General features: G+C 39.8%; 1 protein-coding gene across 9 annotated transcripts in view; it reads right to left on the minus strand.

The window, feature by feature from the left end:
- ZMIZ1 (zinc finger MIZ-type containing 1) overlaps positions 1–27,793 on the minus strand; it is a 360,677-nt gene that overhangs the window by 106,806 nt on the left and 226,078 nt on the right. For all 9 annotated transcript variants that reach the window (XR_012629622.1, XM_074874528.1, XM_074874527.1 and 6 more), the window contains one exon: positions 26,288–26,393. Coding sequence is in view for 8 of the 9 variants with exons in the window: in XM_074874528.1 (XP_074730629.1) it covers positions 26,288–26,393 (106 nt within the window). In the remaining variant the exon portion in view is untranslated. The remainder of the gene's footprint in view (positions 1–26,287; positions 26,394–27,793) is intronic.

The raw sequence follows: 27,793 nt of genomic DNA on the forward strand, positions 1-27,793 counted from the left end.
GTTTTGGTAGAAATTTCTCTATGGAAAAGATTTTAGGAAGGATAGGAGTAGGTAATGACTCTTGCGCTTCCATTTTTTTATTGGTTTCCAGAGGAAACCACATATGATAACACTTATAACGCAGTTCACCTCTATTAACCTGTGCTCTCTCCACTGGCCTCAGTATGAAAAAAACCCAACACAGACACAGATATTCTTGTTTTTTCTGTTGCAACTTAATTTACATTACTGAATATGGTTTCCAAAATAAAGCAACAGATCAGTCAGAAAAAAAATGAAATGCCTTTAAATTTGGAGTTACTTAAAAAACTAAGAAAAAAGCCCATACAAGTAGTTTCTATACTCTGGGAGTAAGCATACAAATCCTGTCTATTTATGATGAGCAGAAAAAAAAGAACATTGATCAAATCAACATTTTTGTTTTTGTCTTAAGTATCACCACTGCCATAGGGAGACATTGTCTAGGCTGAAGATGTATGGGTCCAATATAATTAATATTCCTATGACTAATCACTGGAGTTACACTATTGCCCAGAGACCCAAGGAGGATTAGAATACAATCATAACAGACATGGACAGTACTATTTGTTAACTTTTAGCTTTAAAAATACAACTAAATTCTTAAGACACTGACATTGCCTCATGTAACAGCAAGAATGATTTATGGGCATTCAACAAGACAAAAAAAAAAAAAAAAAAAGTCATGAATTCCTCCAGAATGCCACAGGAAGGCAAGTAATAACCCTAAACCTACTAAAATGTAGAACATAATTTACATGATTCTAATAAAATATTTATGTTACTTTCAGACAAAGTATTGACTGAGATATCTGATTTTGTCAAAAACATGAAAACATTCTCTAAATAATTACATCAGATTAAAGAGCTGATATTTAAGTAACAATGCTTTTTGAGGGTAGTTGTCCTGCAGGCAGAGGAATGTAAAGGTAAGAAAGGCGTGGGAAGACAACTCTTCTGTACTATGGTTACCATTACTGAGAATGACTGTGTCAATCAACTGTAACGCAAGCTAGAAAGTAACCTCAAACACAGATTGCAAATCCATACATTCTTTTAACTCTTGCATTTAACTACCAGAGCAGCAAGTGGTGTCCTTGGAAGAGGCAATCAAGACAAGGGGAGCAGCCACTGGCACTGCTGCCTTCTGGGAGGGCAGAGCTGGGAAGCAGCAGCACGAGGAAGGAAAAGTTTTCAAAATTGAGGTGTGCTTTGAGGAGGCAGCCACACTGGGAATTCGTGCAAATTACACCAAATTCTCCCAAGTAACCAGTCACACTTTCCATTCTGTGTTTGTAAATGAAAAAAACAGAGACATAGAAAAGAAGGCACTTTTGCCCAGAAACTTATGAAATAAGAGCAGTACCCAACCCCCAGTACAATTGGTTCTATTTACAAAGACAGTATACCGAGAAGAGAAAAAGGAAAGAAGTCACTGTGTTGCCATTTGAGCCCTGTTTGGGAGGAATTCAACACATTAACATAATTGATTATACTAGTGCATAACAGTAAATCCACTGCTCATCTGCTATCCTCACTTCAGGGAACAAATGAGTGAGCGACAAGGGCTGTTGGTATATCCCACAGGCAGAAGGTGAGGAGGTCACCTTGCTCTGAGGGGTGCAGTGTTGGGTACTGATAGAGAGCCCTCAGTCCCCCGTGGCAAGACTGGCTCCCCTCTGTCACTGACTGTATTGCCCTGAGCCAGGTCTCATAAAACCACTATCCTTAAACTGAGATGCTTAGTTAAATCAGGTTTCTGACTGCTTTCAGACAAGGACTCACTGCGGTAAATTGCAATTAGTCCAAAAGCCCTTGTAATTGAGTTAACACTGTTCATCTCCACAGAGGGTTCATCACTTTTAAGAAGATTATGTCAAATCCAGGAGGAAGCCTCACAACTACAGCAAATTCTTTATCCTCTCTTTCCAAAATGGCAGTTGCAGAAGAACAACTGCATGATCAAGGCAGTTGGGAGACTCAAGTTCTCCCAGTTCTCTGACAGGGTTAACTCAGTTCCCACCTCTTCCTCTCCAACCCTGGCCTTTACCCTCTTTCCTGTCTATCTCTGTTACAAGTTCTTCAAAGAAGGGACCTTCAAACTGCGTGCAAAGTTTCTTAGTGCAGGTGGCCTTGATCTCATATGGGACCTTTCAGAGCACCAGTGAGTAACATCAACACCACAACCAAGCAACACTCTATCAGGGCACCAGAAAAGCCATACATCCGATCTTCTGAAAAAGTTCTGCACTTTCTTCTTTGGTGACTGTGGCAGACAAGGCTACCTTCTTAGGACAGACGACTTTGACTACAGCCAGTACTTGGTTTACCAAATAAGTAGCTATCTGATGAACAGATTAAGGCAGGTTTTTAATAACTTGTTAAACAAGAGAACATACATTTAAGAAGGCCAGGAGTGATATATTTTTTACTTTTAAAAAGACATATCAATTATAATCAAGGACACGACTATAACAACTGAGTTCCAGATTTTGTTAACTTGGTTAAGTGGCCTTTTGCTATGGTTTGGGTTGCGATATGGCCTGAGCTATTCTTGCTGCTATCAGGAGCTTGCTACTATTCAGCGGCATATACAAAATAAGCGCACTAGTCACAGTTAAGCTCACGTGCCTACATTGCCAGATTTGTTATCTTGAAGTCAGCCTCTCTGAAATCTATTTTGATTAAGATGTAAAGGACTTAAAACATACTGCCTGGTTAATTTGTTCAGACCTAAATTACTTTTCAAAGTTTGCTAATCTTTCGCTCATGTTGCAACTGTCCACAGTTCAAGAGAATTTCATACTTAGGGGTTCTGCTCTGAGAAATGTTACATTTTTTCAAAACATTTCACTTTACATCTGTCATCTAATGCTTAATAAGCTCTTAATCAGTAGGCTGCATCCCTTACCTGTAATTTGGAATATTTCTCATTTAGTGGTTTCTCTCTCCTACTAAAAATCCTTAAAATAGTTACTTAGCAGGACCGATGCAAAAAAGCACATTATTCTTTTACAACCCATTTTCACTCCTGCAGACTAAGATGTAACAAAAGAAATAACACACTACAGAATATTTTCTAACACCGGTGCAACAACATACACACACACACACAAACTCTCGCCATACATGTTTTGATTCAAGTTAATTTGCCATACATATTTTAATTCTAACTTAAATTGCTGAATTTCCATCAGCAAAGGTTTTTCTTTGCCACTGTTTGCTTTTTGTTGTTTTCTCCCCCACGGAATAAACCCAAGATTTTTCTCTGATGTCTTCAGAAACTCATTTCTTTTAGTCTTTTGTTACCTCTACCTAACATCATCAATATTCAATATTCTACCTCTGTCAACAACAACAAAAAGTTATACCATTTTTTCCATTCTTCTCGCAGATATAGTACCATTATTACCATTTATTCATGGTCACTGCTCCTCTTGCATACATCTACTCTGCTGCCATTCCAGGCAAAGACCACTAGGCACTGAGTGATCAAAGGATAAGACTGGCTAAATGAATCGTCATTTGGTACAACAGCCACACTACACCAAGCTTTAATAAAAAAATAGTTTTTTCATATTCCCTCCAACTAAATAGTAAAGTCATCAGATCAGCTCACATCACTACTTTTGATCTAGAAAGATCCCAAGCGGGACAGCAAATGACCCATAGATAGTAGAGCAAACTACATCCTTGAATAAGAGACATCCAAAGATTTACACAGAAGATCAACAAGAAGCGGCACATTTTTAAATGTGTACTTAAAACCAGCGCTCAGTCTCCCCCATGGAGTTGAATAAGCAGAGCAGTTTCCCACCGTCTGTGCATTAAAAGCCAAGGCAAGGGAAGAAGTTTCCGTTCTATCTACTAACAAAAACTGTTTGTGCATACATTGGCCTTTCAGACATATGTGGTCTTACACTTTGTCACTTCAGAGCAGATGTTTAATTGGAAGGAAGCGATTTTAAACATCTGTAGCCAACATCTGAGAAGCTGGATGAAGACCACACAGAGCCTTGAGGAAATTAAAAGTATATGCAATTATGTCACTTCCTAGACTGCGTATTTAGGACAATTAAAAAAAATAAACAAAACCAGAAGTTTCGATAGAGAACCTTCAAAATCTTTCCTCTCCCCTCATTTGCATTCCTCTGCCTTAGAAAAAAAATTGGTACTTCAGGAGATAAAAAGTCCATTAACTGAGTAACCAAGGTTTGACCAACAAGACACTGCATCCCCTGAACGAAAAAAAAAACCCAGGGAATAAAAACCAATTTAGTATCAAGCCTTTAATCCCTTAGGGAAACAAAGCAAAACAGAGTAAATATTTAGAAGATGAAACGTTACTCAGTCCTAGTGAGTCTCAGGTGTATTACAGTAACTCAGGTTTAGCGAATACACCTGCAGCATATATAACAGAAAAGTCTTCCACCGAGAAGAGCCAGGGGACAGTCTCTCCAGAATCCAAGCTTCTAACTTGCAACAGCATGGCTGATGGAAGCCCCCAGACTTGAGCAACTGGGCTGCCTCCTTATTTCTAGTTACATCTTTCAGAAGTCAGGTTCTTTATTTCACAGAAGAGCCTAGATAAGAAAGAGTGTTCACAGCTAAGCTTTTTCTACTCGGGTAGCTGCTACAGTGGGAGAGGAAAACAGAGAATGAGGTGGTCAAACAGATCAGTTCCCATGCACGTGGGGGGAGATGGCCATCAGATTCAGTTCCAGCGATCATTTGGTGAGACTTGCATTTTTCAAAACTGTTTTGCTTAAACAGAGCATCATCTACAGAAATCAGAGTTATTACATTTCTAAAATTCTAATTTAAAACTGCAAACCTTAACAAAATTAAGAGCATGTTTAAATAAAAATACAAATGCAGCTTGGTTTTGCTACCCTCCTTTTTAGAAGTCGTTTATTAGTGTGCTATACACAGTAGCATTTTATTTCCCAACCTGAATGTGAAAGTCAGGACTTTGTGCATTATCAAATATGTACAAATAAATGTTACTTCACTAGGAAGATTACTGTTTGAAAACTTTAAATTTACTTAGGATCAAGACAACAAATTGGTAATGGCTCAGCTCACGCAAGGTTTGTACAACAAGAGGATAATCACAAGGTTTCACAAAAATTATGTGACCAGTAAGTATTTTTCTAAGTTCACAAAATCAATCTCTCAAAATGTTCTTCAAGGAGATGCCAAACCTTTTGATCTACTCTCCGAGAGCAAAGAACCTCTGTGTAAAATACACTCTAAGTAGCACTAGTAAGCTATATCAAAAGAACTCATCAGAATTTGCAACCTACAAAGCTACCAGAGTGGCTCCATGGCAGAAGTGAGAGACTAGAGACCAGTGTGGTGTGGTCTACCATCATACATTCACTTATAGATCTGACATGCTTTGGCCCGATAGTAAAAATCTTCCTTTAAGCTAAACTACAGACTATTGCTTTCAAAAAAACCAGAAGGTAGCTGAAAAGAGGAAGATGCTGTTTCACAACATGCATTGGGGAAGATAAGACTCCATACTGTTTGCCAGTTCCCTGGTTTTAGGCCTTCTACAGAAGGCATCTGTTCCTCTCGAACAGCAGGGAGAGCACACCTGATGCTGACAGCTTTATGAGAGGTCTCCAGACCATGAGATTGTCTAGAAACTTCTCTGTACAAATTAATGTGTATAGATTGCCAAACTCGCACATCCTGAGCATCAAAAACACATACCATTTCAATGTACTGTGGTATCTTTATTCTCTAAGTACTATAATGCGAACATGGTCTTCCCCTCCAGAGAACAAACCCAAGTAGCAAGATTTCCAAGAAAAAAATATTGTTAAAAGTTCTGTGGAAAACTTCCATTTTTGTCCTGTATGAAAGTGATGTGTTACCTCAATTTACAGCACATACAGATATTTTTAAAAAAGTAAAAAAAAAAAAAACCCTTAAATGAATTAATTGCTATTAACGAGTAGCCAAAGACAGAGAAACAAGTATGCTCTCTCATCTCCAATGAGTTACGATGGCCCACTCAAAGCTGACTCAGGAACTAATGTAGTTGTTTCAAGAAACAAAATAGCAAAAGATTCAGTCTTTGGCAGCTTTTAAACCATCTGTTCCACACTATTTTAATCACTTCTGCTCAGTGCAGAGATTATGGGTTTCAGTTCATTTGTGGTGGAAAAACAAAGAATGCTGCATTTTTGGAGCATGCGGGGGGAAATCCAGAATCCTCCCAACTACTCTGAAATGGGGTATTTGAAGAAAGCAAAAGGCTTGCTGCTTGCAGGCTCGAGCGTGATAAAACCACCCTCCCCCTCCATGAGGGATTCCTCCTGTGCCTTGAAGCAAAAACAAATTGGAATGTGTCACACTGACCTGAAAAAAGGGGGTGTGTGGAAGGAGCTCCTATTAGCCATTTTATTATGGCAAAACAATTAGTTTCATTCTTTCCAGCGGAAGAACCCAAAAGTTCTCATTGCTATTTGTTGTGGGAAATTGCTTATTAATGCAAAGAATGTGTCTCCTCAGCTCAAAAGTTACAGACTTTCCATGACTTTATTGTAGTACTAAAAGATCAGTAGGGTAGAAGCAGTAGGTGGGTTTGGAGTGATGAGCATATCTTCTCTTGTAACACAGTGGTTTCTCCTCCTGTCTCTTCATCCCCAAAAGAAGAGCAAACAGTTCTCTGAGATGACGAACAGAGGTTAGTCCCACAGCTAATCTGAATAGATCTTCAACTAAGATTCCTCCATGCAGGTGACTGGTGTTTACCTGCCTGAGCTATATGAAGGACTATTTCCCTATACCGTTTTCAGCTGTCCCTGAGGAACTGTACTGTTATAGTTTCTACTTTCTACTGTGTCTTCTTAGCATTTCTAAAGAGATCTGATGCAGCTCTTTGTGCCGGTCTAAGCTGAAATGGCATGCCAGCTCTTTCCCAGGGCACTGAAGGGAAATACGTTTTCCCCAACATCAAAAGCCAATGCAGTCTTCTTGAAAACACTGAAAGACTTACCAGGACCTCAAATGATTTAGCCTGTGATCTGACTAAGATGTAGGTAGGCAAACAGATTTAGGGAGAGCGAACTTGATCTCTATCTAACCATGTCAATTTACCCAAGCTGAATGTCCCACCGAAAAAGAGTTTTTTCTGCTGTAAAGATTAATGATCAATAACTCCCATGTTATCATTTAATACTGGTATCAAAGGAGCAACTCAACTACATGAAGGTCAGCACAGATTTGGCTAAACAGGATTGGTACATTTGTTTGCATGGCCTTGGTTGACTAAAAGCATTCGTGGGAAAACAGATAAAATGCATTATGAAATTTTTCATTTTTGTTAACATTTTTCAACCAGACCAGTGTAGACTCACATTTAATGCCTTTTACAGTCATGAAAGCTAGCAGAAAATAGAATGTATTCATAAAAATGCTTGATTTTTGCATATAGACAAAGCATGCACAAGAATAAAAATCTAAATATACAAACCAGCTCATTTAAAGTATAAAAGACATCCAAAGAATATAAGTAGTATGAGTAAATATCTATTTTACATTATTAAAATACTGATAGTAAGTGCTATTAAACTACAACATTTCACAGAATTACAGAATTGTCTAGGTTGGAAAAGACCTTGAAGATCATCCAGTCCAACCATCAACCTAACACTGAGGATTCCCAACTACACCATATCCCTCAGCGCTATGTCAACCCGACTCTTAAACACCTCCAGGGATGGGGACTCCACCACCTCCCTGGGCAGCTCATTCCAAGGCCTAACAACCCGTTCTGGAAAGAAATGCTTCCTAATACCCAGTCTAAACCTTCCCTGGCACAACTTGAGGCCATTACCTCTTGTCCTATGGCTTATTACTTGGTTAAAGAGACTCATCCCCAGCTCTCTGCAACCTCCTTTCAGGTAGTTGTAGAGGGCGATGAGGTCTCCCCTCAGCCTCCTCTTCTCCAGACTAAACAACCCCAGTTCCCTCAGCCGTTCCTCGTACGACATGTGCTCCAGACCCTTCACCAGCTTCGTTGCCCTTCTCTGGACACGCTCGAGTAATTCAATGTCCTTTTTGTAGTGAGGGGCCCAAAACTGAACACAGTCATCGAGGTGCGGCCTCACCAGTGCCGAGTACAGGGAGAAGATCACTTCCCTGTCCCTGCTGGCCATGCTGTTTCTGACACAAGCCAGGATACCATTGGCCTTCTTGGCCACCTGGGCACACTGCTGGCTCATGTTCAGCCGGCTGTCAGTCAACACCCCCAGGTCCCTCTCTGACTGGCAGCTCTCCAGCCACTCCTCCCCAAGCCTGTAGCGCTGCTGGGGGTTGTTGTGGCCCAAGTGCAGCACCCGGCATTTGGCCTTATTGAAGCTCCTACAGTTGGCCTTAGCCCATCGCTCCAGCCTGTCCAGGTCTCTCTGCAGAGCCTCCCTACCCTCGAGCAGATCAACACTCCCACCCAACTTGGTGTCATCTGCAAATTTACTGAGGGTGCACCCGATCCCCTTGTCTAGGTCAACATTTGTTACAGTGCAGAATAAACCCATACGGTTGTAGCTAAGAACATAATGACTCTTAACTATGTAAATCGAGGGAAGAGAAAAGATTCCTTGGTTTACATAGATTTGTGCAGCCACTTTCCATTGCTGAGGAATCTACTAAGTGGATTAATCATCTCTGATCTCAGCACACTCAGATTAAGCTACAGATTTCCACAGGAAACATTTACAGAAAATGAAAACACAGCAAGGTATTTCCTTCCTCTTTTTTCACCTTGTTGGTCCAATCTGGGGGCTTTAGCATTCCATCTAGCATATCCAGCTACTCAAAACCTCTGAAAATCAGGACTTGAGTGAATATTATATACCCATAGAGGGTGCCAGGCTGAACCAGAAAGGGATTGTAGTGATCTATTTTTAGGACAGCAATGTCACAGTCAGTAGTGAGGCACATATCCTGCTCGACTATACCCTGAAGGTAACAGCTTTAAAGGTCAGAAAGCAATGCCTTCTGGAGATACTCCACTTTAGCTTTTTTAATAAGAACGTGCAATTAGCCTTTTGAATGAGTAAGTTATTTACCGATAGCGGGAGTACTGCACAGACTCTGCATGTATGTACACTTCGGATGGTTGTTTGCCACAAACACTTAAGAGATATGCATTGTTTCTTAGTAGTCCACAGGATGCCTCATGCTCTTGCTTCCTGCAATGTGAGTATGAAAGACAGATCATACTGCTTGTTCTCAACTGTCCCTTAACAGCAATCCCAGAAAAAGAAAGATGATAAAAGGAAAAGAATGGAAGAGTAGGAAATGGATTTGCTCCTCAAAGAACTCTCTCTAGTGGTCAGCAAATTACTGTTTTCTCTCTTCAATTGATTGTTTTTATCCATTCTCAAATATTTATATTTGAGATGCATCTAAACAAAGATTTCAAAGTCCCCATGCAAACAAGAGATAACATAATGGCTCTAACAGCCACCCACTCTCCCTCTGAAGCATCTAGGGTAACTGAGAATGGAAATCCAGATAGCCGTCTGTGAAGAAAAGAGAGACAAGTCTTTAGCGAAGCCCCACTTGCAACTCAAGACCTCCAGTAGCATGCTCTAATCATAACTAAATCTGCCCACTTAGGTGATTTTATTACAGGTTCTACTGTAATCTGTTATCCATTTAGACAACTTCTATGGATAAAATGACTATGCCCCCACCTTGATCCTTCTGTTATCATGATGAGTGTTTTGGATATAGTTTGACACTTTAATCCTGTTTAGTATGCAAAATATGGAGATATGACTGAAAAAAAAATCTAAGAAAATTGGTAAAGGAATATCCTGGTTTAAATTAAATCATCATCTTAGGGAGACACATGGGATGCAGTCAAGGAATCCTCTACAAAAATATGGTAAAAAAATCCATCATTCAGGCCTGAGTTTCTCTTCTACTTTGCTGGCTGAAATGACATCCAGCAAAAAAGACAATTTATAGTATATTCATGAGAAAGCTGCTTGCACGATGGGCTGCTTCCTTCCTCTAACTCCATGCACACAACTTCAGCAGTTGCAGTAGCTGCTCTGACTCTCTACAGATGATATTCTTGACCTGTGGCAGCATGATGAGCTGCTACAGGACAGAGGAGGATAATGTGGGAGATACCCAACCAAGGAAAGCTGGTGCTTTGTCACTGACAGTAGCCCAGCTCTCTTGTTAGAGAACTGTCTGTCGTTCACTGTTCAAACAGCTGCTCCCTCTCTCCTTACCTTACCTTACCCAGCAAAGGAAACCAAGTCAACCGAAGCTCTGACTTGACTTACAAGCCACCTGTTAGACCATGCTACTGTGGACTGCGAATATAGCTGCTAAATGGCATGAAATAATTTACAGGAAACAGACAAATACTGACTACAAGGTTGGTTACCCGTTCTCCATCAAGGCAGCCTGCACAGGTAATGGAGTACTTTTCCAAAAGCAACAGCTTTCAGTCACTACTGGTGAAACTGATGCAAAGTCATCAGGAGGGAAGGCAAAAGCATAATTTTTTTTGAAGCCACAAAGATATGAAGACATGTAATTTTCTGGTATCTAAAGGACGATGATTAAATTTAGGTTTTAGACTCACGCAATTACCAAGAAATAGTGATTAATAGATACCATACACATGACCAAAATGTTGAGTACCTTTTAAAACAGAAGTCTAGACTTATTTAGCTTTCTTACCTGCTTTTCTTTTTTGAACTTACTGCTGTTGATAACTTTATTAACTTCCTTTGCAGCCTCTAAGTCCCCATGGTGTGAATTTTACTAAGTGGAAGAAATCTGATCTTTTGCAGTGCACCTCCCTGATTAATCCCTTGCTAGCACATCAGGGCAACTTTACTGTGTTATTTAGGCAGGGAACATAGTTAAAAGCTCACAACCAGTCCCAGCTCATTTACGAAACGTGGCTGAAATTCCCCTATGTGTGTTTCTGTGTAGGAAGTATCATGTTGTCCTTCATATTTCTACAGGGGAAATTCTTATTAGGCCCTTAATGATTCAAGGCCAACAAATAATGGGTTATTTATTTATGACATCATAAAATAAGACATGAAACCAAAGGAATCAAACTTTCTTCTGTATGACACGCATTGCATTCTTCATTTAACACTTCTGTCTACATGCTTTCTTCGTTTCTGGTTTTGTTATGAAAATGAGTTAGTAATTTGGCTTTCAGAGACTGGACAAAGGGATTCATTTCATAAGAGTGGCATCAGGAAAAACAAAGCTGAAAAGATTACTGCACTGGGCACAGTCCTGCCATACTGCATAGCACATTGCATAGAGGAAAGGTGCCTTAAAAATACCAGAGATCCAACTCTCATGTTTGAGGTATTGTTAGCAAACACTCTAAGAAACTTTAACATACTGACACAAACCTTCACCATTGCGACTGAAATAAAATGCCAGCAGCCAGACCTCAGAAGAACTGATGGAGGGAAGGGGGAGTTTAAACTCCTTCCCATCCACAAAATCATGCTTTGGACCAGCAATGCTGTCCTATTATTCATTGGCTCAAAAATACTGATTCAGCAAAGAATTTAAGCATGTGCCTAAATTTAAGCAGTTTAATTAACTTTGACGTCAGTGAGCCTACTTGTGTGCTTATAATTAGATATGTGCTTGCTGAAGCAGAGCCCATCTGAATAGAATCTCGTTGATTTCAATTTGGCCCTTTGTCTTTGCCCCTCATTTATTCTTTGCAGTGACTGAAGGATTAGTGCTAAGGTTCTGATTCAGGAATGCACTTAAACAACCTATCTTCACTCACAACATGCAAAAAGAGGTTAAACACGTCTCAAAAAATAAGCATAGACCTAAGTGCTTTCCTGAATAATGACAATTTCATGACTGAAGAACAATGACACAGGACAGTTATTTCACTCATATTGTAAATTGAGTGGGGTCCAGTCTTTCTTTTTGTGAGTCAGATTTTTTTAAAAGATAGAAAATCTTTTCCATTTATGTAAATAAAGAGCAAAAGGTTGTGCTCCACATACTATAAATGAAAATTTATGAGGAAGCAGCTACTTCATAGAGAAATTAATTTTATATTGGAATCCTTTTTGTGACATGTTGTAGTTCTTGCAGTGTGGAGGAGACTGCTGTAAATGTCTTATATGTTCATCTGAATGATGGCTTTTAGATACCGATATCCAGCATATTTTAAAGTCATGTAAAAACAAACACAAAATAATAAAGCATTAAATTAAAAAAAAAAAAAAAAAAAAAAAGAAGAAGAAAACTGCATGAAGAAAGACAAGAAGAACAACACCACTCATCCAGACAACAGAAAGAACAGTTCAAGTCCCAGAGGTCAAAAGACAGCTAGGTGCCTCCACAGCACACACACCAGAGCAAAGAAGCAAGATCAAAGCCCCAACTCCTGCCAGACTGCTCTGCTAAACACCTCTAGAGGAAAATCCGATGTCTTTTAACATGCCCATGCAATTGTATTCAGCACACAGATAGCATCTTAAACAAGCCTTTTAACTCAGATACTTCAGGCCATTCTTCTGTGTTTATGGCCTTTTAAAACCTGGAATACATGACAGCCATTATTAACTGCAGGCACACCACAATTCAAGGTGGATTTAGAAGGATACAGCAGTGGAGGGGGAAGAGGAAAATAGAAGGAAAATCCAGAAGTGAGTTCACTATGGAAGACACTACAGAAAGAGTTACTCAAAATAAACAAGGAACCCCAAAAGAGGAGTACTTCTGAAGACTCTCTGCCGTCTATCCCAATCCTCAGCTACAAAGCTCACTGCGGGCTTCCCTGATCCTCTATACTGAGATGCTGCAACACAGGGTGGGACAAGTGTGCTGCACTGGGGTGCACTGCTGACGGAACGACTGTCAGGTGCCTGAGCTGCGCAAAGCAACTGGAACAGCCCAGGATTTGTTATGCACTTTGCATTAATTGTACTGGTAAACACACAGCTAAAATACCAACAGGATTTTGAAAAATATCCATCAGAAATCCCATTGATTTCGTGATTTTTCAGAAACCCCACTTCCAAGTGTGTGCATGCAGCAAGATGGCTAGTCCCTCATTTACTCAAAAACTTTTGGACATATCTAATGTTCTGCTTTCAAAAGAACACTGGAAAAAAGTTTTAAAAGGTCCAGCCTCAAATTACACTGAAGAGAAAGCTGATGATATAAAGAAATCAACTATCCATTTACTTCATGACTGCATTTGGAGACACAAAAACAGATTAAGAACGTACCAGTTGGATTATTAAAGCAATATGCTTTAAGTGACAGAACTAATACAATTATCTAAAGATTGCTAAGATAGGTTGACATATTGGGGTTGAAGGATATGTGGGAAAAAATTTATTTAGCTAGTAATTTTAGTTATGGTGGTATTATTTGCTTATTAACTTGCACATGCCATAATGAGAACCACTTTATTACCTGCAGATCTCATAAAAAACCCCTTCGTTATCCCATTCCCATTACTTTGGGTTTTGCATTACCATATGATTGGGTTCCCTGGACACATCCAGATTTTTCATCCTAAAATTTCTATTTTTACCCCAAGATTCAGGCTCTCCCACCCTAACTAATTTGTCTAGAATTTGCCAGCTTTGCAGGCAGAGCAGGCATACGCTGTCCTTTTCCTCTGCTCCCCTACTGTGACCTCTCCCCTCTTTGCTCCGCATCTTTTTGCTGCGTCAGTAAAAGGAATAGACCTATTTCAACTCTGTCATCTCTATTATTCCACTGCTTAAAAAACTTACAAACAGCTGCCAAAAGAACAGACACTTTTTTTTATGTGCAGGAGAGATGATGTTTGGTCTGGGCACACTGAAAACACTGAATCTACAATTTCTCACCATACTATGCAGCCAGCAATCCAAGGCTTTCTCTCCAGAGAAGGGGAGACTTAAAGTTCAGAAAAGGCATCACTAACAAATAATGCTTCTACACATGGAACCTTAAAAAGTAATTCCAGCATTGTTATAGAAGACAGCTATTGCTGCATACGTGAGCTTTCTCAAGCATAGTTTTATACTTTCCATCTCTCTGCGACCTTTATAGCTTTATTGACCTCATGATAAGTAAAGGGTTTTGGACAGAGATGAAAGGCAGATAAAAACATCACCTATGCAAACAAATACAACAATAGAACAGTGATCCTTTACAGACTTTTTTTTTCACTGTTGTAGACTGAATGGCACCTGCAGAATAAACGGTTTCCTTACATGGGCCAAATATATTATTAATATCTGACTATTACAAGTTTCCAGTATGTTTTCAAACCACAGTCCAACTATATTTACTTCACAATAGATGCACATATATGCTCAGATTCCTTCCAGATCCTCAGTTTAGTTTTATTTTCTTCACTACAAAATTCCCCTCCAGAATGATTTGTATCACACAGAGACTGCCAGCCATGTTAGCTTTTTGAAGACTATCCTTAGAGGTCACCATCATCCTTCTATAGAGTTTAAAACCATCTGATTGACCAGTTTAAGATTTAATTAAATGTGGGGCCAACGCATTTCCCATCCTCCCTTGATTTGAAAACATAACCCTCTCCGTGGCTCTTCCACTCTCTCTTGAGTGAAAGCATACATTTGTCACTGATGCAGGAAGATGTGAATTCTACCAGATCAAGAAAATACGAGAAACACAGAACATACTTTCAACTGTGGAAGTCTGGCAGTCTGTAGTGCTGACTGAACGAACGAAAGGGGACTGTGCCAAGTCAGACATGGCAGTTAGGATTTCCCCTCTGCTTTTCTAACATCACCTTCAATGTTTGCTACGCCACATATCACAGTCAAAGAAAAAAAGAAAAAATGCCGAAATACCTCTGCATACATAGCTGTTCTAAAGGGATGCTGGAAACCACTCTGCTGTCCTTCATAAGGACTGAGGTCTGTTTGAAACTTAGCTCCTAGCAAGGACTCCACAGGAAGCCTGGCTGCTGAACTCTGCTCAGCTGACTTCTTTGCACCGATGCATGGTTTGGATTCTCATATTAGCAATAAATTCACTCAGTTTTAACTGTATGAATTTTGGTGTGTGTCAGAGATATCATCAATAACCATTATTCCTATTTCCTATGAAGAAAGGCTGAGAGAGTTGGCGTTATTCAGCCTGGAAGAAGAGAAGGCTCCAGGGAGACCTTATTGTGGCCTTTCAATACTTAAAGGGGGCTTATAAGAAAGATGGGGACAAACTTTTTAGCAGGGCTTCTTGCAATAGCACAAGGGGTAATGGTTTTAAACTTAAAGAGGGTAGATTTAGATTAGATATAAGGAAGAAATTCTTTACTGTGAGGGTGGTGAGACACTGGAACAGGTTGCCCAGAGAAGTTATGGCTGCCCCCTCCCTGGAAACATTCAAGGTCAGGCTGGATGGGGCTTTGAGCAACCTCATCTAGTGGAATATGTCCCTGCTCATTACAGGGGGGTTGGACTAGATGACCTTTAATGTCCCTTCCAACCCATTCTATTCTATGATTCTATAGCCAAAGGATCCCATTGAACCTCCAGCAGTGGTTTGATGATCCACCAGCATTGTGTCACAGGCTTGAGGACTTTGCTCTCAGACATTATTCTTGTTATCACAGCTTTCTGCCCCTTTAGAGGCACTGAATGATTCTGCGTGGGGGCTGATCCCGCTTACACAAAACAGGCAACACAACACTTCTTTCAACTCCTCTATCAAGATTCCCTAAAAAGCGGATCAGTCCCCAGATCCCATGCCAAGCACACAGCTTCATACAATTGTTTGATATAACTGAGAGCAGGGCAGAGGCAAGAATTCCTTGAGCGGCAGCTGTCATACTGTACTGCCATTGCCTTGGCTGAGGAGCTTCTGCCTTCTTTCTCTATCACTGCAAGTTGGCAGCAATAACTGTCTGCAAAGAAACGAACACAGAATTTGCTCCAAACAAAGGCTGACTTTACCTATTAATTTTTCCACACACTGAAAGAAGAAAAAAGAATCTCTCTCTTTTGAAAGAACATTTTTTCTTTCTTCCATTCTGACAGTTGCTAGACCACCATGTCAGTCTAGCCCTTCTCCAGCTCACAATGATGCTCATCCTAGATATTGGATGTATATTTAGCTAAATTAAGTAAAATTTTATATCAGAATTTAAAAACTATTTACGGTCCTGTAAAGCCTGTTAGATGTTGTAACAGAACAGAAGAAGGAGGTTTACACAATTTTGATTCCAACAAAAACGTACCTGAAGTCTTTGCTTTTGCTCTCAAGACAGCACAACAGTGACACAACTCCAGTACCTTGTTGCTTTTCCTTTGGTCAAGTCACAGTTACTGTAGTTACTGCTAACTATTTCGAATGGACACATTTGGCTGTAATACTAGAAGACCTCTAAAGTAAAACTCCCTTACTGCTTGAAATGGTATCTGGCTTTTCAAGGACCACTAGGACAGCTCCAACATTCCCAGTGGGAGACAGCAACTGTTACAAATTTCCAACAATTTACATCTCCCAATCTCATTTTAGACCAGCAGTGAGTAATTTTTCACACTGCGAACCTAGAGGTCTCTCTGGTTCTTTGCCTTAATTGAAATTGCTTCTGTAGTAAATACACTAAATAATTTCATTTGTTTTTTCTATGATGGAAAGGCAATATCTTCCAGAGTGAGCAAGATTAATGTCATTTGGGTCTGACCAGACAATCATAGGGGAGACTATCACATGAGAAACAAATACCCTGCTTTGTACGCAGATGTTCAGTGTTCAATTTATCTCCTTGGGAGCAGCCTCTGTTCAGCCTTCCATTATTGAGTTCAAAGCCAAGTCAGTAATATTTGCCTTTTAAAACGTTTAAATTTATGTTTCCTGGGAGAGCTTGCTTTAGAAGATGCACGTTTTAAACCAGTCTGTGAACCTGAAATTAGGGATCGGTGTCTGTGGCTGCAGGTTTGAATCTACAGAGCCCTAAACAGGGCTTTGGGAAACAACAACACAGTCAAGCAGGATTTAAAAATCTGTAACTTGTTCTGTCCACTAAAATTAGTAGTCCCAGCACACTTTAAATGCAGGCATTTCTCCAAGAAATAAGAACTATATTGAAGGGGGTTGCATTTAGCCATTAGTTTGAACACATATTTCATAGAAGCTAGCTTTCTGTATGAAATGCTACAACTTCATGTTTTACTGAGAGTGAATTTCTCAAGTTGAGCAGATACTCAGTTCATACAAAACACAAAGAAACACTGGTTCTTTGTAACAGTGCACAGAAGAAATACATGTTCACAACAATAAAGCATAGGTACAACAGAGATACCTACTATATAGACATATAAAAGAGTCAGAGAGATTTGCTTAGGACTGCACAATATCCAGGCATCTTAACACTTGATAATTTTTCCCTTCAGCACATTAGGAAATCCTGTCTATGAACCCAGGCCCCAACAACTATGTGTCTGGAAACATCTTACAGGAGCAGAGACACATTCACCATCAAGCTTGTTTCTTGGACTTCACATCCAAACTTTGCTAAAAGCCTGGCTTAAATCACAGAAATAAGATTCAAAACAGCATAAGTTTCTAGTTTCAGATTCACACCTTTTGGGTTTTATTGCTGTTAAGCTACTAAACTTCATGAGAGAGAGGGGGTGTGTGCGTGTGTGATTTTATTTCTTCCATTTATTCCTCAAGTCAGGTGTTATTGGTAACTGCTACAAAACATGACTTAGCATATACAGATGTATCAGGAATAAATAAGAAAAAGTATGGGTTTCTTAGCATATTCATAAAATTTCACAACGAGACACAAATATCCTTGCAGTTTTATTCAGACTATCAAAAAATTAAAGGGGAGTATTTACCTCAGCATACAGAAAGCCTACAACAGAAATCCAATTTGATGGTTTTCTTTACATGTGTTATTGAAACTGAAGTTGAGACAAAAAGAATCCATAAAATGGAAACAATCCAGAAGCCTTATCAATCAGTAACATACTAACCTCTACAGAACTTCTCAGAAAAATAGCACACATTATAAGGAACAATACTGCATTTGTTTTGGAAATATATTATTTAATAGCTCTCTTCAAATCCATTTTCTATTATTCTGTGGTCTTTCTCCTTGAATTCCCTCTCATGAAGAGGCACAAAGACTAATACAAATTAGAACAATCTACAATGATCAATCCCTATGATTTTTTGATTATTCTTTAACTGATATTTAAATGAATGTATTTTATCACAAAGCACTTCTTTAAATACCTTGTTATCTGCATACTTGAACAGGTGTACTTGAACATAAGCATTAGAAAAGATGAAACATTAAAACACTTATTCGGTAGGACTTCAGTACGGAAATCTCTTTTTAAAGAGGAATACTACATATAACATCTTATCTACTAAGCAGTGTTTATCTTTAGAATATTCAGAGTAAAAACTTTTCTTAACAGGCTTACTACATGCTGTAGATGAAGCTGCAGAAATTAGGAATGGATCTGAAATTTTGACCAGTGGAATCTCAAGTGTATTTAGGAAGTGAACTTGCTGTCCTGAAGCTTGATGATCTGATCTGTTCACACAGTTCATGCTTTCAGTTGTTCAGCCCTCCAGCAGCAAAAAAGTTACCAATCCCCATGGAAGTTGCTATGTTACTGTTCTCATAGCTGGACTCTCATAAACTTCTTTGAATGCCTCCAAGACACACAGACTGATAAAAGAGCACTGGCAGTGAGGTATCTTTGGATGCACTGCAGCTCAAAAGGGAACATGTTCAGGACTGTATGCTGTAAGCTGAGAAAAGGTAACTTGTAAAGGGCAAATGCCATTCTGAAGAGTTTGCTTTCTTCTCTCTCATGAACATATGTTTTTTCAGAGCTGCCTCCCTTCTTACTTTCCCTTTGTGACTTACCTCATGTTCAGAGGGACAGATATGTTACTCAAAGCAACAACAGAAAATAAAACATCAAAATTCACACTGAGACCAAGCTCTAGCCTTTCTCTATCGCTAAATTTTCAGTTGCTCTCAGCACATATGGGATTTCTGAGGCAGAAGACAGAAAACAGTGATAGAAATCAACAGAAACCTTCTCTGGAGAATGCCAGTTCCAGTCCAAGTGGAAGTGTGTTGCGCTCATAGGAAAAGATACTGCCCAGGAATTGCATGATGAATTAATTCACTAAACGCTTCAAATCCACAGCAAAGTAAGCATTCAGGTAAATACCAGCCTCATGAAAGTCCAAGGCACAGACAACAACAGCAGAGCTAGGTTGTTGCTCTAGTTGAGTCTCTTCAATTTTCCTAAGTGCTACAGTAAAGGCATTAGTGCAAAAATGTTCCAAATTGGCAAGAGTTTTACTGCTACCTCCCTCAAAGTCAGAATTGGTACCATGGTAACAACAACCTGTCAAATGTCAAAAAAACCACTCCAGATAAACCACCTGATATTTTGGCTAGACAGAATAAAGAAGCAGCAGCTCAGCCTTGCAACCTCCTTTATAAACATAGGTGTTCAAGCGTACAACAGAGCAGTGAATACCAAAAAGGAAGTAAATTTCCATTCCAGCAAAATAATGCATATCTACACAGATATGTCATGAGGCCCTAAAACTCACATTAAAGATAAAGAGGAATTGCCAACCCGAGGATAATGGAAGTCTGACACAAGTATGATCGTGTTTCTTCTAAGAGTAGAAGGCAGATCAAATGCATCAGCATCAGACATCTCAGAGGAAGGGAACAGGAACAGCTCGAACAAGCAAGGCCCAGTGGAGAAGAGCATCTCTCATTCTGTGGGCTTTTCAGATGCTCCATCTCGAGATGTTTGAGAGCTGACTCCTTACAAGTCTGCCGCATGCCAAGCCAACCTGACAAAGGCTCAAGATACAGGAAGTAATTTTCCAAACTGCAGGTCTTTTAGAGTTTTGTTCTGAGTAAACTCATGAGCAAGACAAATAGGCAAAGTTCACAGTGTCTCCTCGTGATCCCCTTTTCTAAAGTCAACGTAAATGTGGCTGTCACAGACTACAGGCATGAATTAATGTTGCTTTCCACTAAGCAATAGTACTGACAGTGCCTCCCTTTGGCCAAGAGGAAGTGACAACTTCATAACAGAAACTAATGAAACTAACCCCATAATCTGAATGAATTAAGAATGAATTACTCATTTATTTGTAGTGCCCATACTACAAATCTTTAGGAAAGAGAGCCTTAGTTGCAACAAAGGTATATCTTGCCAATATATGTCCCAGAACAGAAGTATTTTATCTGTATGATAACAAAGCGTTAAGTGTCCCAGCTGAAACCATGGCTCCACTGCACTGGATACATACCTACAGAGGAAGAGAGAGTTTCTGTCCTGCATAATATTGAATTTAATTAAACCAGACAAATAAAAGTGAGATGGAAGGTGTATTATTATCCTATATATATATATATATATAAAACTACAAAACAGAGAGCAAAGTGGCCAAGGGCACACAGTGAGCTTCTGTGCTAAGAGCTGGGAAGTGAACCTAGAGATCACCTGAAACATAGTCAGTCTTCTGCATCAAAAGTTGTTTCAGAAGGTAACAGCTAAAAAGAGATGATGCCTTTATTTTAATGAAGTGTCAAGTGGACAGTTTTAGGACACTAACTCTAAGTACCAATGGATCAGACAGCTGCATGGAAATGTAACAAGAATTTAGGACTACACAGATAAAAGGTTCCTAACTAGCTTCCACCTATGTCAAGAACCACAATACAGTCAGTTTCATACATTTATTGAGTTTTAACTTTAAAAAGGCAGTTTGATTTTCCATTTTCCTTCCCTCTGCTCCCTCCCTCTCTGCTGTCATTCTGAAAACCTCTTCCAAATGCAACAGCCCTCATAGTTCAGAATTCCCCCCTTATTTCAATAATTTATTCAATTTATACCTATGTTTCTGTGCCAGCACTGTCCTGTAGCTTCATAGATCTTCTTGTTCCAGGTTGTTTATTTGTTAGTATTTACTTATATTTCATAACTCTGCTCAGCTTTCATTTCATGAACAACCCAAGCCAAGCTCTTCTACTCTGCTCTCATAAAGCAGCCTGCTCATTCTTCTTATCAGCCACTTTCCTAAGTACAGGTACAGCATTTGTATTTCTTCTCCAGTCACGAGAGACCATTTTGACTTGACTGATTTGCTGAAAATCTTTGGTGTGAGGCATGAGACTGACAATTCATATGCGATTTCTTTCCAAATGCAGGCATGTCGATCATTCAGTTCCTTCAAGCTGGAGGGATGCCATCAGCCTTGGCTGTAGTAATTTCCATTCTATACTTGTAATCCTTTTAGCTGCCTCACTTTGCCTTGTCTCCACAGATAATGTGAGTATTATTATTGGAAACTTAGGCAAAGCGTTCATCTAGTCTTATGGTTCCCCATAATCTAGAGGTTATCCTTACTTTCTACCTCTTCCTCATTCATATTGCAGTCTCATTTCTTCTCTCCTTTTCTCTCATTTCTATGTTTGATTTCATAATACACCAAAATACACTTTGCCCAGTCTATGCTATTGCTTTGAAACAAGGCAGTAAAGCATGTTAGATGATACACCCTGAGCAGGACACACCTTAGGTCTCAGTATCTTGTCCAGTGATGTTTTAACACTACCATCTGCCAGTATTCTCACTGCAAATACCTTTGTTAAAACCAAGGTCCAATTTATTCACAGCTTTGGTATCATATCCACTAAGAACAGCCCTATTATTTTACAGTTATATTACAATGATTAAAGCTAAAGAAATAAACAAAACATAATGTAAAATCCTCAAATACCATAAAGTTTTAGTTTATGCTTCATATAAAATTAATACTGCTCTTGAAAAGTAAAATCATGTCACACCAGGCAGAGCCTGAGGGACTGAAAACAAAGCAGTATCAAAAAGGGCTTGCTGTCTCTGCTATCAAACATCTAACACTTAGCTGCCCATCCAAGCTATCACAGCATTTGTTTGCCGTAGCTTCTCAGTGATTGCTGAAGTACCTTTTCTGCACAGTTCTGCCCTCAGGCTCCTTCCCCCCTCTCTCTCTTTATAGAGATACTGAACGCTGTCCTCTTCTGACAAAGCTCCCTGTATGATCTCATCCTGTCGTCCCCCTGTCTGGCCTCTGCTTGGCCTCCTGACAAAAGCAAAAGTAGCAACAAGAGCAATCAAGTTCAGGAGCTCGATAAAAGTATTTTTTGAAAAAATATTTCAGAACAGAAAATTATTCCCCCTTTTTTTTTCTTTTTCTTTTTTTTTTTTTTTTTAATAAGCACTGATCAGTCAACTCTCTTTTACTTGAATAGCAGACTTTAAAAATAAACCTACCAAATCACTTAAAATTTTCTACAGGAAAGACAAAAGCGGCAGATACCATGCTCAATAAAGGTCCAAGCAAGCACTATTCAGAAAGAAGGTCTTCTTCAGGCTTAAGGAAGAAAAAACAGAATATGCAAACACCCGTACTAAGAGAGACTGCGGTTGCTGCAGTTTGAAAGCAAATGAGCAGGCAGCTAACCTGCTGGGCCATTCCCTATAGGTGTCACAACAAGGCAGAGGAATTTGCCATGGAAGGTTCGGGGAGCAGCTGTCACCGAAAGAGACACGTATATTTTAAAGGCTTTGTCATTTGTCTTCGGGGTGGGAAACAGTGTATTTGACCTCCTGCTGAGGCAGCTGCCCAGATGCAGCAGCATGGCTAGAAGAATAAAAAGGAGGCACAGCTATTATTTCAGGTACAAACATCAGAAAGCAGAGACAAAAGGCACAGTCATTAAATCATCATTACTATTTAAAAGCACACATGACAACTTTTCAAAACTTTTCATGCCACACGGGTCTCCCCTCAAGGCATTCTCCCAAACAATTTGTATTAGCTAATTGTTAACTATCTCAATGGCCAAGTAAAACAAGACAAAAAAGCACAACATCAAACACTGTCTTGGCAACACCAAACTGTCCTGGATGGGAAATGCTATGGAGCTGACACAGCTCTTGGTCTGTTCCCCTTCCCCTCAGCTGAAGCTGTGCCATCTGAGAAGGCTGCTGTCCCACATGGTTCCAGGCTCTCATCTCTCCCTGCTTCCCCCCACACTTGCCTGTACTCTGATCCACCATCTACAGCACCTGTAATCACCCTTCAACCTCTTCACCTTAGCAGGGAGCGACCACCAAAACGGTTTAAACCAACTGGGATGAAACAGCATGGGGCCAACTGAATGAGCCAGGGGTGTGGGTTTCCCATAGAGTCGGGCCAGTTTGGCACCTGGCTGCTCTGCCCTCTACCCTCAGGCTCGAGCCCTCTTCCATCAGGGATAACTAAGACCCTCAGACACTGCCACTGGGACCCTCACTCTCCTGGGGCCCTGCAGAGAGCCAGCTCAAAAACAAACCGTACCAGCAAAAGCTCTACTGCCAGTACAGGTCCCTGAGAAAGCTCAGGCTGGGAATTGACAGAGAGCAGGAGCAGGACTACCAATTGCACTGGTTCAGCTGCTCCTGCAAACCAGTAGACCTGAGGGACATGAGGCTGGGGTGGCCCACCTGCTCCACAGAGCAGAGCCGCAAAGCCTGCCAGCCACTGCTGCCGGGCCACACCAGGCACCCCAGCTGGCACAGCATCGGTCAACAAGCCTCAACCTAAGCTGGGAAGAGGTACTAATAGTGGAGGGCCCTTGGAAGGATTTAGTGCAAATGTTCTCCTCAGTGTTCACCTTCTCAAATGTGTTTTAATTAGAAAAGGGTTTTTTCTCCTTACATTTCAGAATGTCAGACACTAAACAATAAGGATTAAAAATGTTTCCAGAGCGATCCCTTTGGCAGCATTAAATTCATACTTGAAGGAATGAATTCAAACCATTGTAAGTTCCCCTTAAGCCTGGAGGAAGGGAAAAACAAATGCTTATTCATTAAAAATAATGCCATTTGATATCTCCATCAGGGGACTTCTGTAGGAAAGTGACTGGAAGAAGTGTTGAAGGTGTCTTTCAATAGATGTAGCAGAAAAAAGAACATGTTACTCAAAACAACATGCAAGCATCCTTGACAACTGTTGTGGTTTAACCCCAGCCAGCAACTAAGCACCACATATCAAAATCATGAAAGGCAGCTTTCAGTGATGAACAATGTTTACAAAAAGCAGCAAAGGACAATCTCAACATTTTTACAAGAACTGAATGAGGGAACAGAGCCACTGCTGCTTTAGAAATCAGAAAATGTTAATGCACTCAGATGTGGAAATTAATCCTTTCAAAAAGTCAGGATGGTTTGAAATGACCTCACATTTGTAATCCCAGCCTCTCAGTCTTTCAAGTTGCCCATTCAACGATGTAGCTCTCGTATGTGAATGTGACATCCTTAGAGCAGTGACTACATGTGACATTTCACAAAATAGGTTACTGTATGCCCCAAAATATGAGTATTTAATATAGACAATAAGAGCACTAAAAACCACAGTGTAGATGGGCACTATGAAAACCCTGGAATAACTGGTGAAACAACTGTACACATGGTAAAACTAAAGTAGTTATGAAACCAAATATTTAAGATCATTGGAAATAAATCAGTTGTATATGCAACTCGGAAATAAGAAGCAAAGCATAGGACTGAGAAGGCTTTTAGAATACCCTGAGAGAAGAGCACATGATTTCATTACCAGCTTTCCCAGTACTGCATTAACTAACAACGGAAAGACTGAAATTGGTACAGATTGCTACGGTAATGAGTTGGAAAAAAAGCATATATTCCCAAAAAAAGTAATTACTGGTAGAAATCAAACACTGACACTGGGGTTTTCTAGGACATGATGACTGACCAGCGGTTTTCAAGACTATCCCCTCATCCAACGCCTAAAAGAAAAGGACTACAACATGAGACGATCCAAAGACTCACAACCTCACTTTCACTAACACACTGACAGACACACACCTCAGGAAGGATTAGGAAGAGAGGGGGTATGACTACTTTTAGTAGATATATTTTCAAAGGAAACAAAGTTTTAATGTCTGCACTCATAGCTGGAGAGCCTCATTTGACAAGCTTTTTAAAAAAAAAAACCCACATCAAGAAGAGATGTGATCACTAACTATTGGAGAAACTTACTAGAAATTCAGAAAAAAGGGACATGGCATCAGGTCAGCTTAATGTTTTATCTTCCACATAGTTTTTCCTGATGAAACATCACACAGTTTGTCCAACATTTAGTAAAATTAATGATCCCTTCCCATACAAAAAATAAATCAGTGAGTCCAGTGAATATGGCTTGATGTGAAAGCCACTTTTGCACAAGGAACTGCCTAGAGCACTTAGGACAATAGGTAGCCATGAGTAAAGAAGCTTGGGGCTGATAAAAACTGAAAAGGAACATGAAAATAAATGTTAACACCCAATCAGTTGACTACAAATTGCTGCTTTGGAAGAAGGTAACCTTTTCTGATGTTCTAAAATGGGGACTGCGTACCAGTTTAGTACTAAGCAGAAAACTTATCCATGTTCAGTCTGGAATGAAGAGTTACCTGCCTGTTTTCCAAGCCAGTGCACATTATGTTGACATTCATCAGCTAAGAAAAGGAGAACCAGAATCAAATGCTCCAGTTAAATCAAACATGTGAGAAGCAGAAAGACCCTGAAGTGCATTTTCTACCTTTACTATACAGAGAAGCAATGGCAATACATCATAATTAAATATTGCTACATGATCAGAGCCCTCTAACCGATTATTGACATAAAATACTGGAGAAATGGCTACTTAATACTATAGTAATAGCATTGCCACCTACTTGGCCCAAAATTCTAAAGCTGATGACTAGACGTACGAGAAACCATGGTACTTGTTTTCACAGATGTATGCAGTCAAGGAATAAATGTCTGGCAATAGATATATCAGGGAGTGCAGAATGAATGTGAAAGATCTAGAGGTTGACACATGACAGAAAATCAATGGTTTACCAAGATGGAGGGGCCTGAGTGTGTTCATTCCCAGCATGAAATTACTGAATATCCATGCTTCTGGAAGTAATATTTCACCTATAAGATCAAACAGGGCAAAGAACAGCACTAGTTGGGGAAAATATGAATTTCCAGAGTCACGTATCCTCAGAACAGCATACCACTGAAATGCTAAAAGCAGCAGCACTATTACCACCAAATATTTGGTTTTGGTTTCTAAAGAATGCAAGACAGTCACAGGTAGCATTTACTCAGAATATGACCATTCAGGAATCAGTAATACACCAAAGTAAGGCTTTTCCTACCAGCTGATTTTGGAGTGAATTTGTCCCTGTTGGCTGCACATACTGCCAGTAGCCTGTATCCAAGATCCAAGTCAAATCCTTGCTGAGCTGCCACTCGACTAACCACCTGCAAAGGGAAAAAGAGAAAGCTTCATTAGGGGTTACTTGAGCTCTTTGCAAAGTTACATTAGCCGGCTTATCAGCACTAATGTTAGGCAACTGAATCTGTGCGATAGCCACAGTACAAACATGGTATGAGGCATTGCTCTCCAGTAGTTCCCAGTGCAAGCACAGCAAACTGAACACAGAAGTCTTCTGGTGATCTGGTTATTCAACCACTCGCCAGAAGAAAGGCCTGGTAGTTCCATGAAAATTGGAGACAAAGCTTTTCCAGAAGAAATAATGCAAGAGAATTGTATGCAAAGATTGTACAGAACACATTTTACCGTACTTGAGACTCAGGATTGAGAAGTCCCTGAGTCTCTATCTCTGTGTCACAAGCAGTTCCCAGCCCTGCTCTCAAGAGCAGTGTCCAGGTCCTTTAGGTTAAAATGCCCTCCTCCACACTGATGGGCAGCGTTCTCCTACACTGTGATCAGTGTCACAGTTGCTGTATTTCAACAATACTGTACTGGGAAGCACATTTACTACAGTTTTAGAATAAAGAGGCCTGTGCAAGAAGTATTTGCTGAACACATTAAATAGGGAAAGAATTTTTTTTTTTTTTTTTATACTGATCTAGAAAGACTAGCAAAATTAGACAAATCAATGACTGGGGTTAAGGATGAAAAGCAGTCAACCGTTTCTCCAGGCCAGCAACTCAGCTATCAGCCAAGAATGCATCCTCATGAAAATCTGCACAGTGTAAACACAATACTGCAGTCATTCTGGCAAACTCTGCTAAGTTATACACAGCAGAGCTTTTATGTTGCCTTCTAGTGGCACAGGATGATTTCAGACTCAGAGGCATAGATAGAACAGATTATTCTTACCATTGCCATTACTGCTTTGCATTGAAACAATGGTGAAGGAACTCCACAAGAAACAGAACACCATTTCCTTGTGTGAAGCAAAAGAAAGTCCCTATCCTAAATAGCTTACAACACAGGAAAACAGCCTTTTCCCACCCCTATCTCCATCTGAAAGCTTCTTTCTAAATTAATGACACTGCAATTATCTGTGTCCAGGACTGGTTTCCTCCAAAAAGCAACAGTATAGAACAGACTGAAGAACCAATATACGTGATAACCTACAAATGGTAAATAAATGCACTATATTCTGCCCCACCTACTCAACACTATTACTTGAATCTCATTATTCTGAACTTTTTCAATATCCACTTTTCCTAATTAACAAATAAGAACCAAATTTCTTTCTTAAGAATGAACTAGAATGGATGAAGTTCCCAGCTAGATTTTTCTTGTTTCTGTTGTTCCTGTTAATCTAGAAATTAGATTCACATGACTTTATCATCAGGTGGGGGTGTCTCCTCCCTAAATTTCAATCTCAAAATTGAGTAGAGCATTT

This window comes from Strix uralensis, chromosome 7 (assembly GCF_047716275.1).
Source record: "Strix uralensis isolate ZFMK-TIS-50842 chromosome 7, bStrUra1, whole genome shotgun sequence".
Taxonomy (NCBI): domain Eukaryota; kingdom Metazoa; phylum Chordata; class Aves; order Strigiformes; family Strigidae; genus Strix; species Strix uralensis.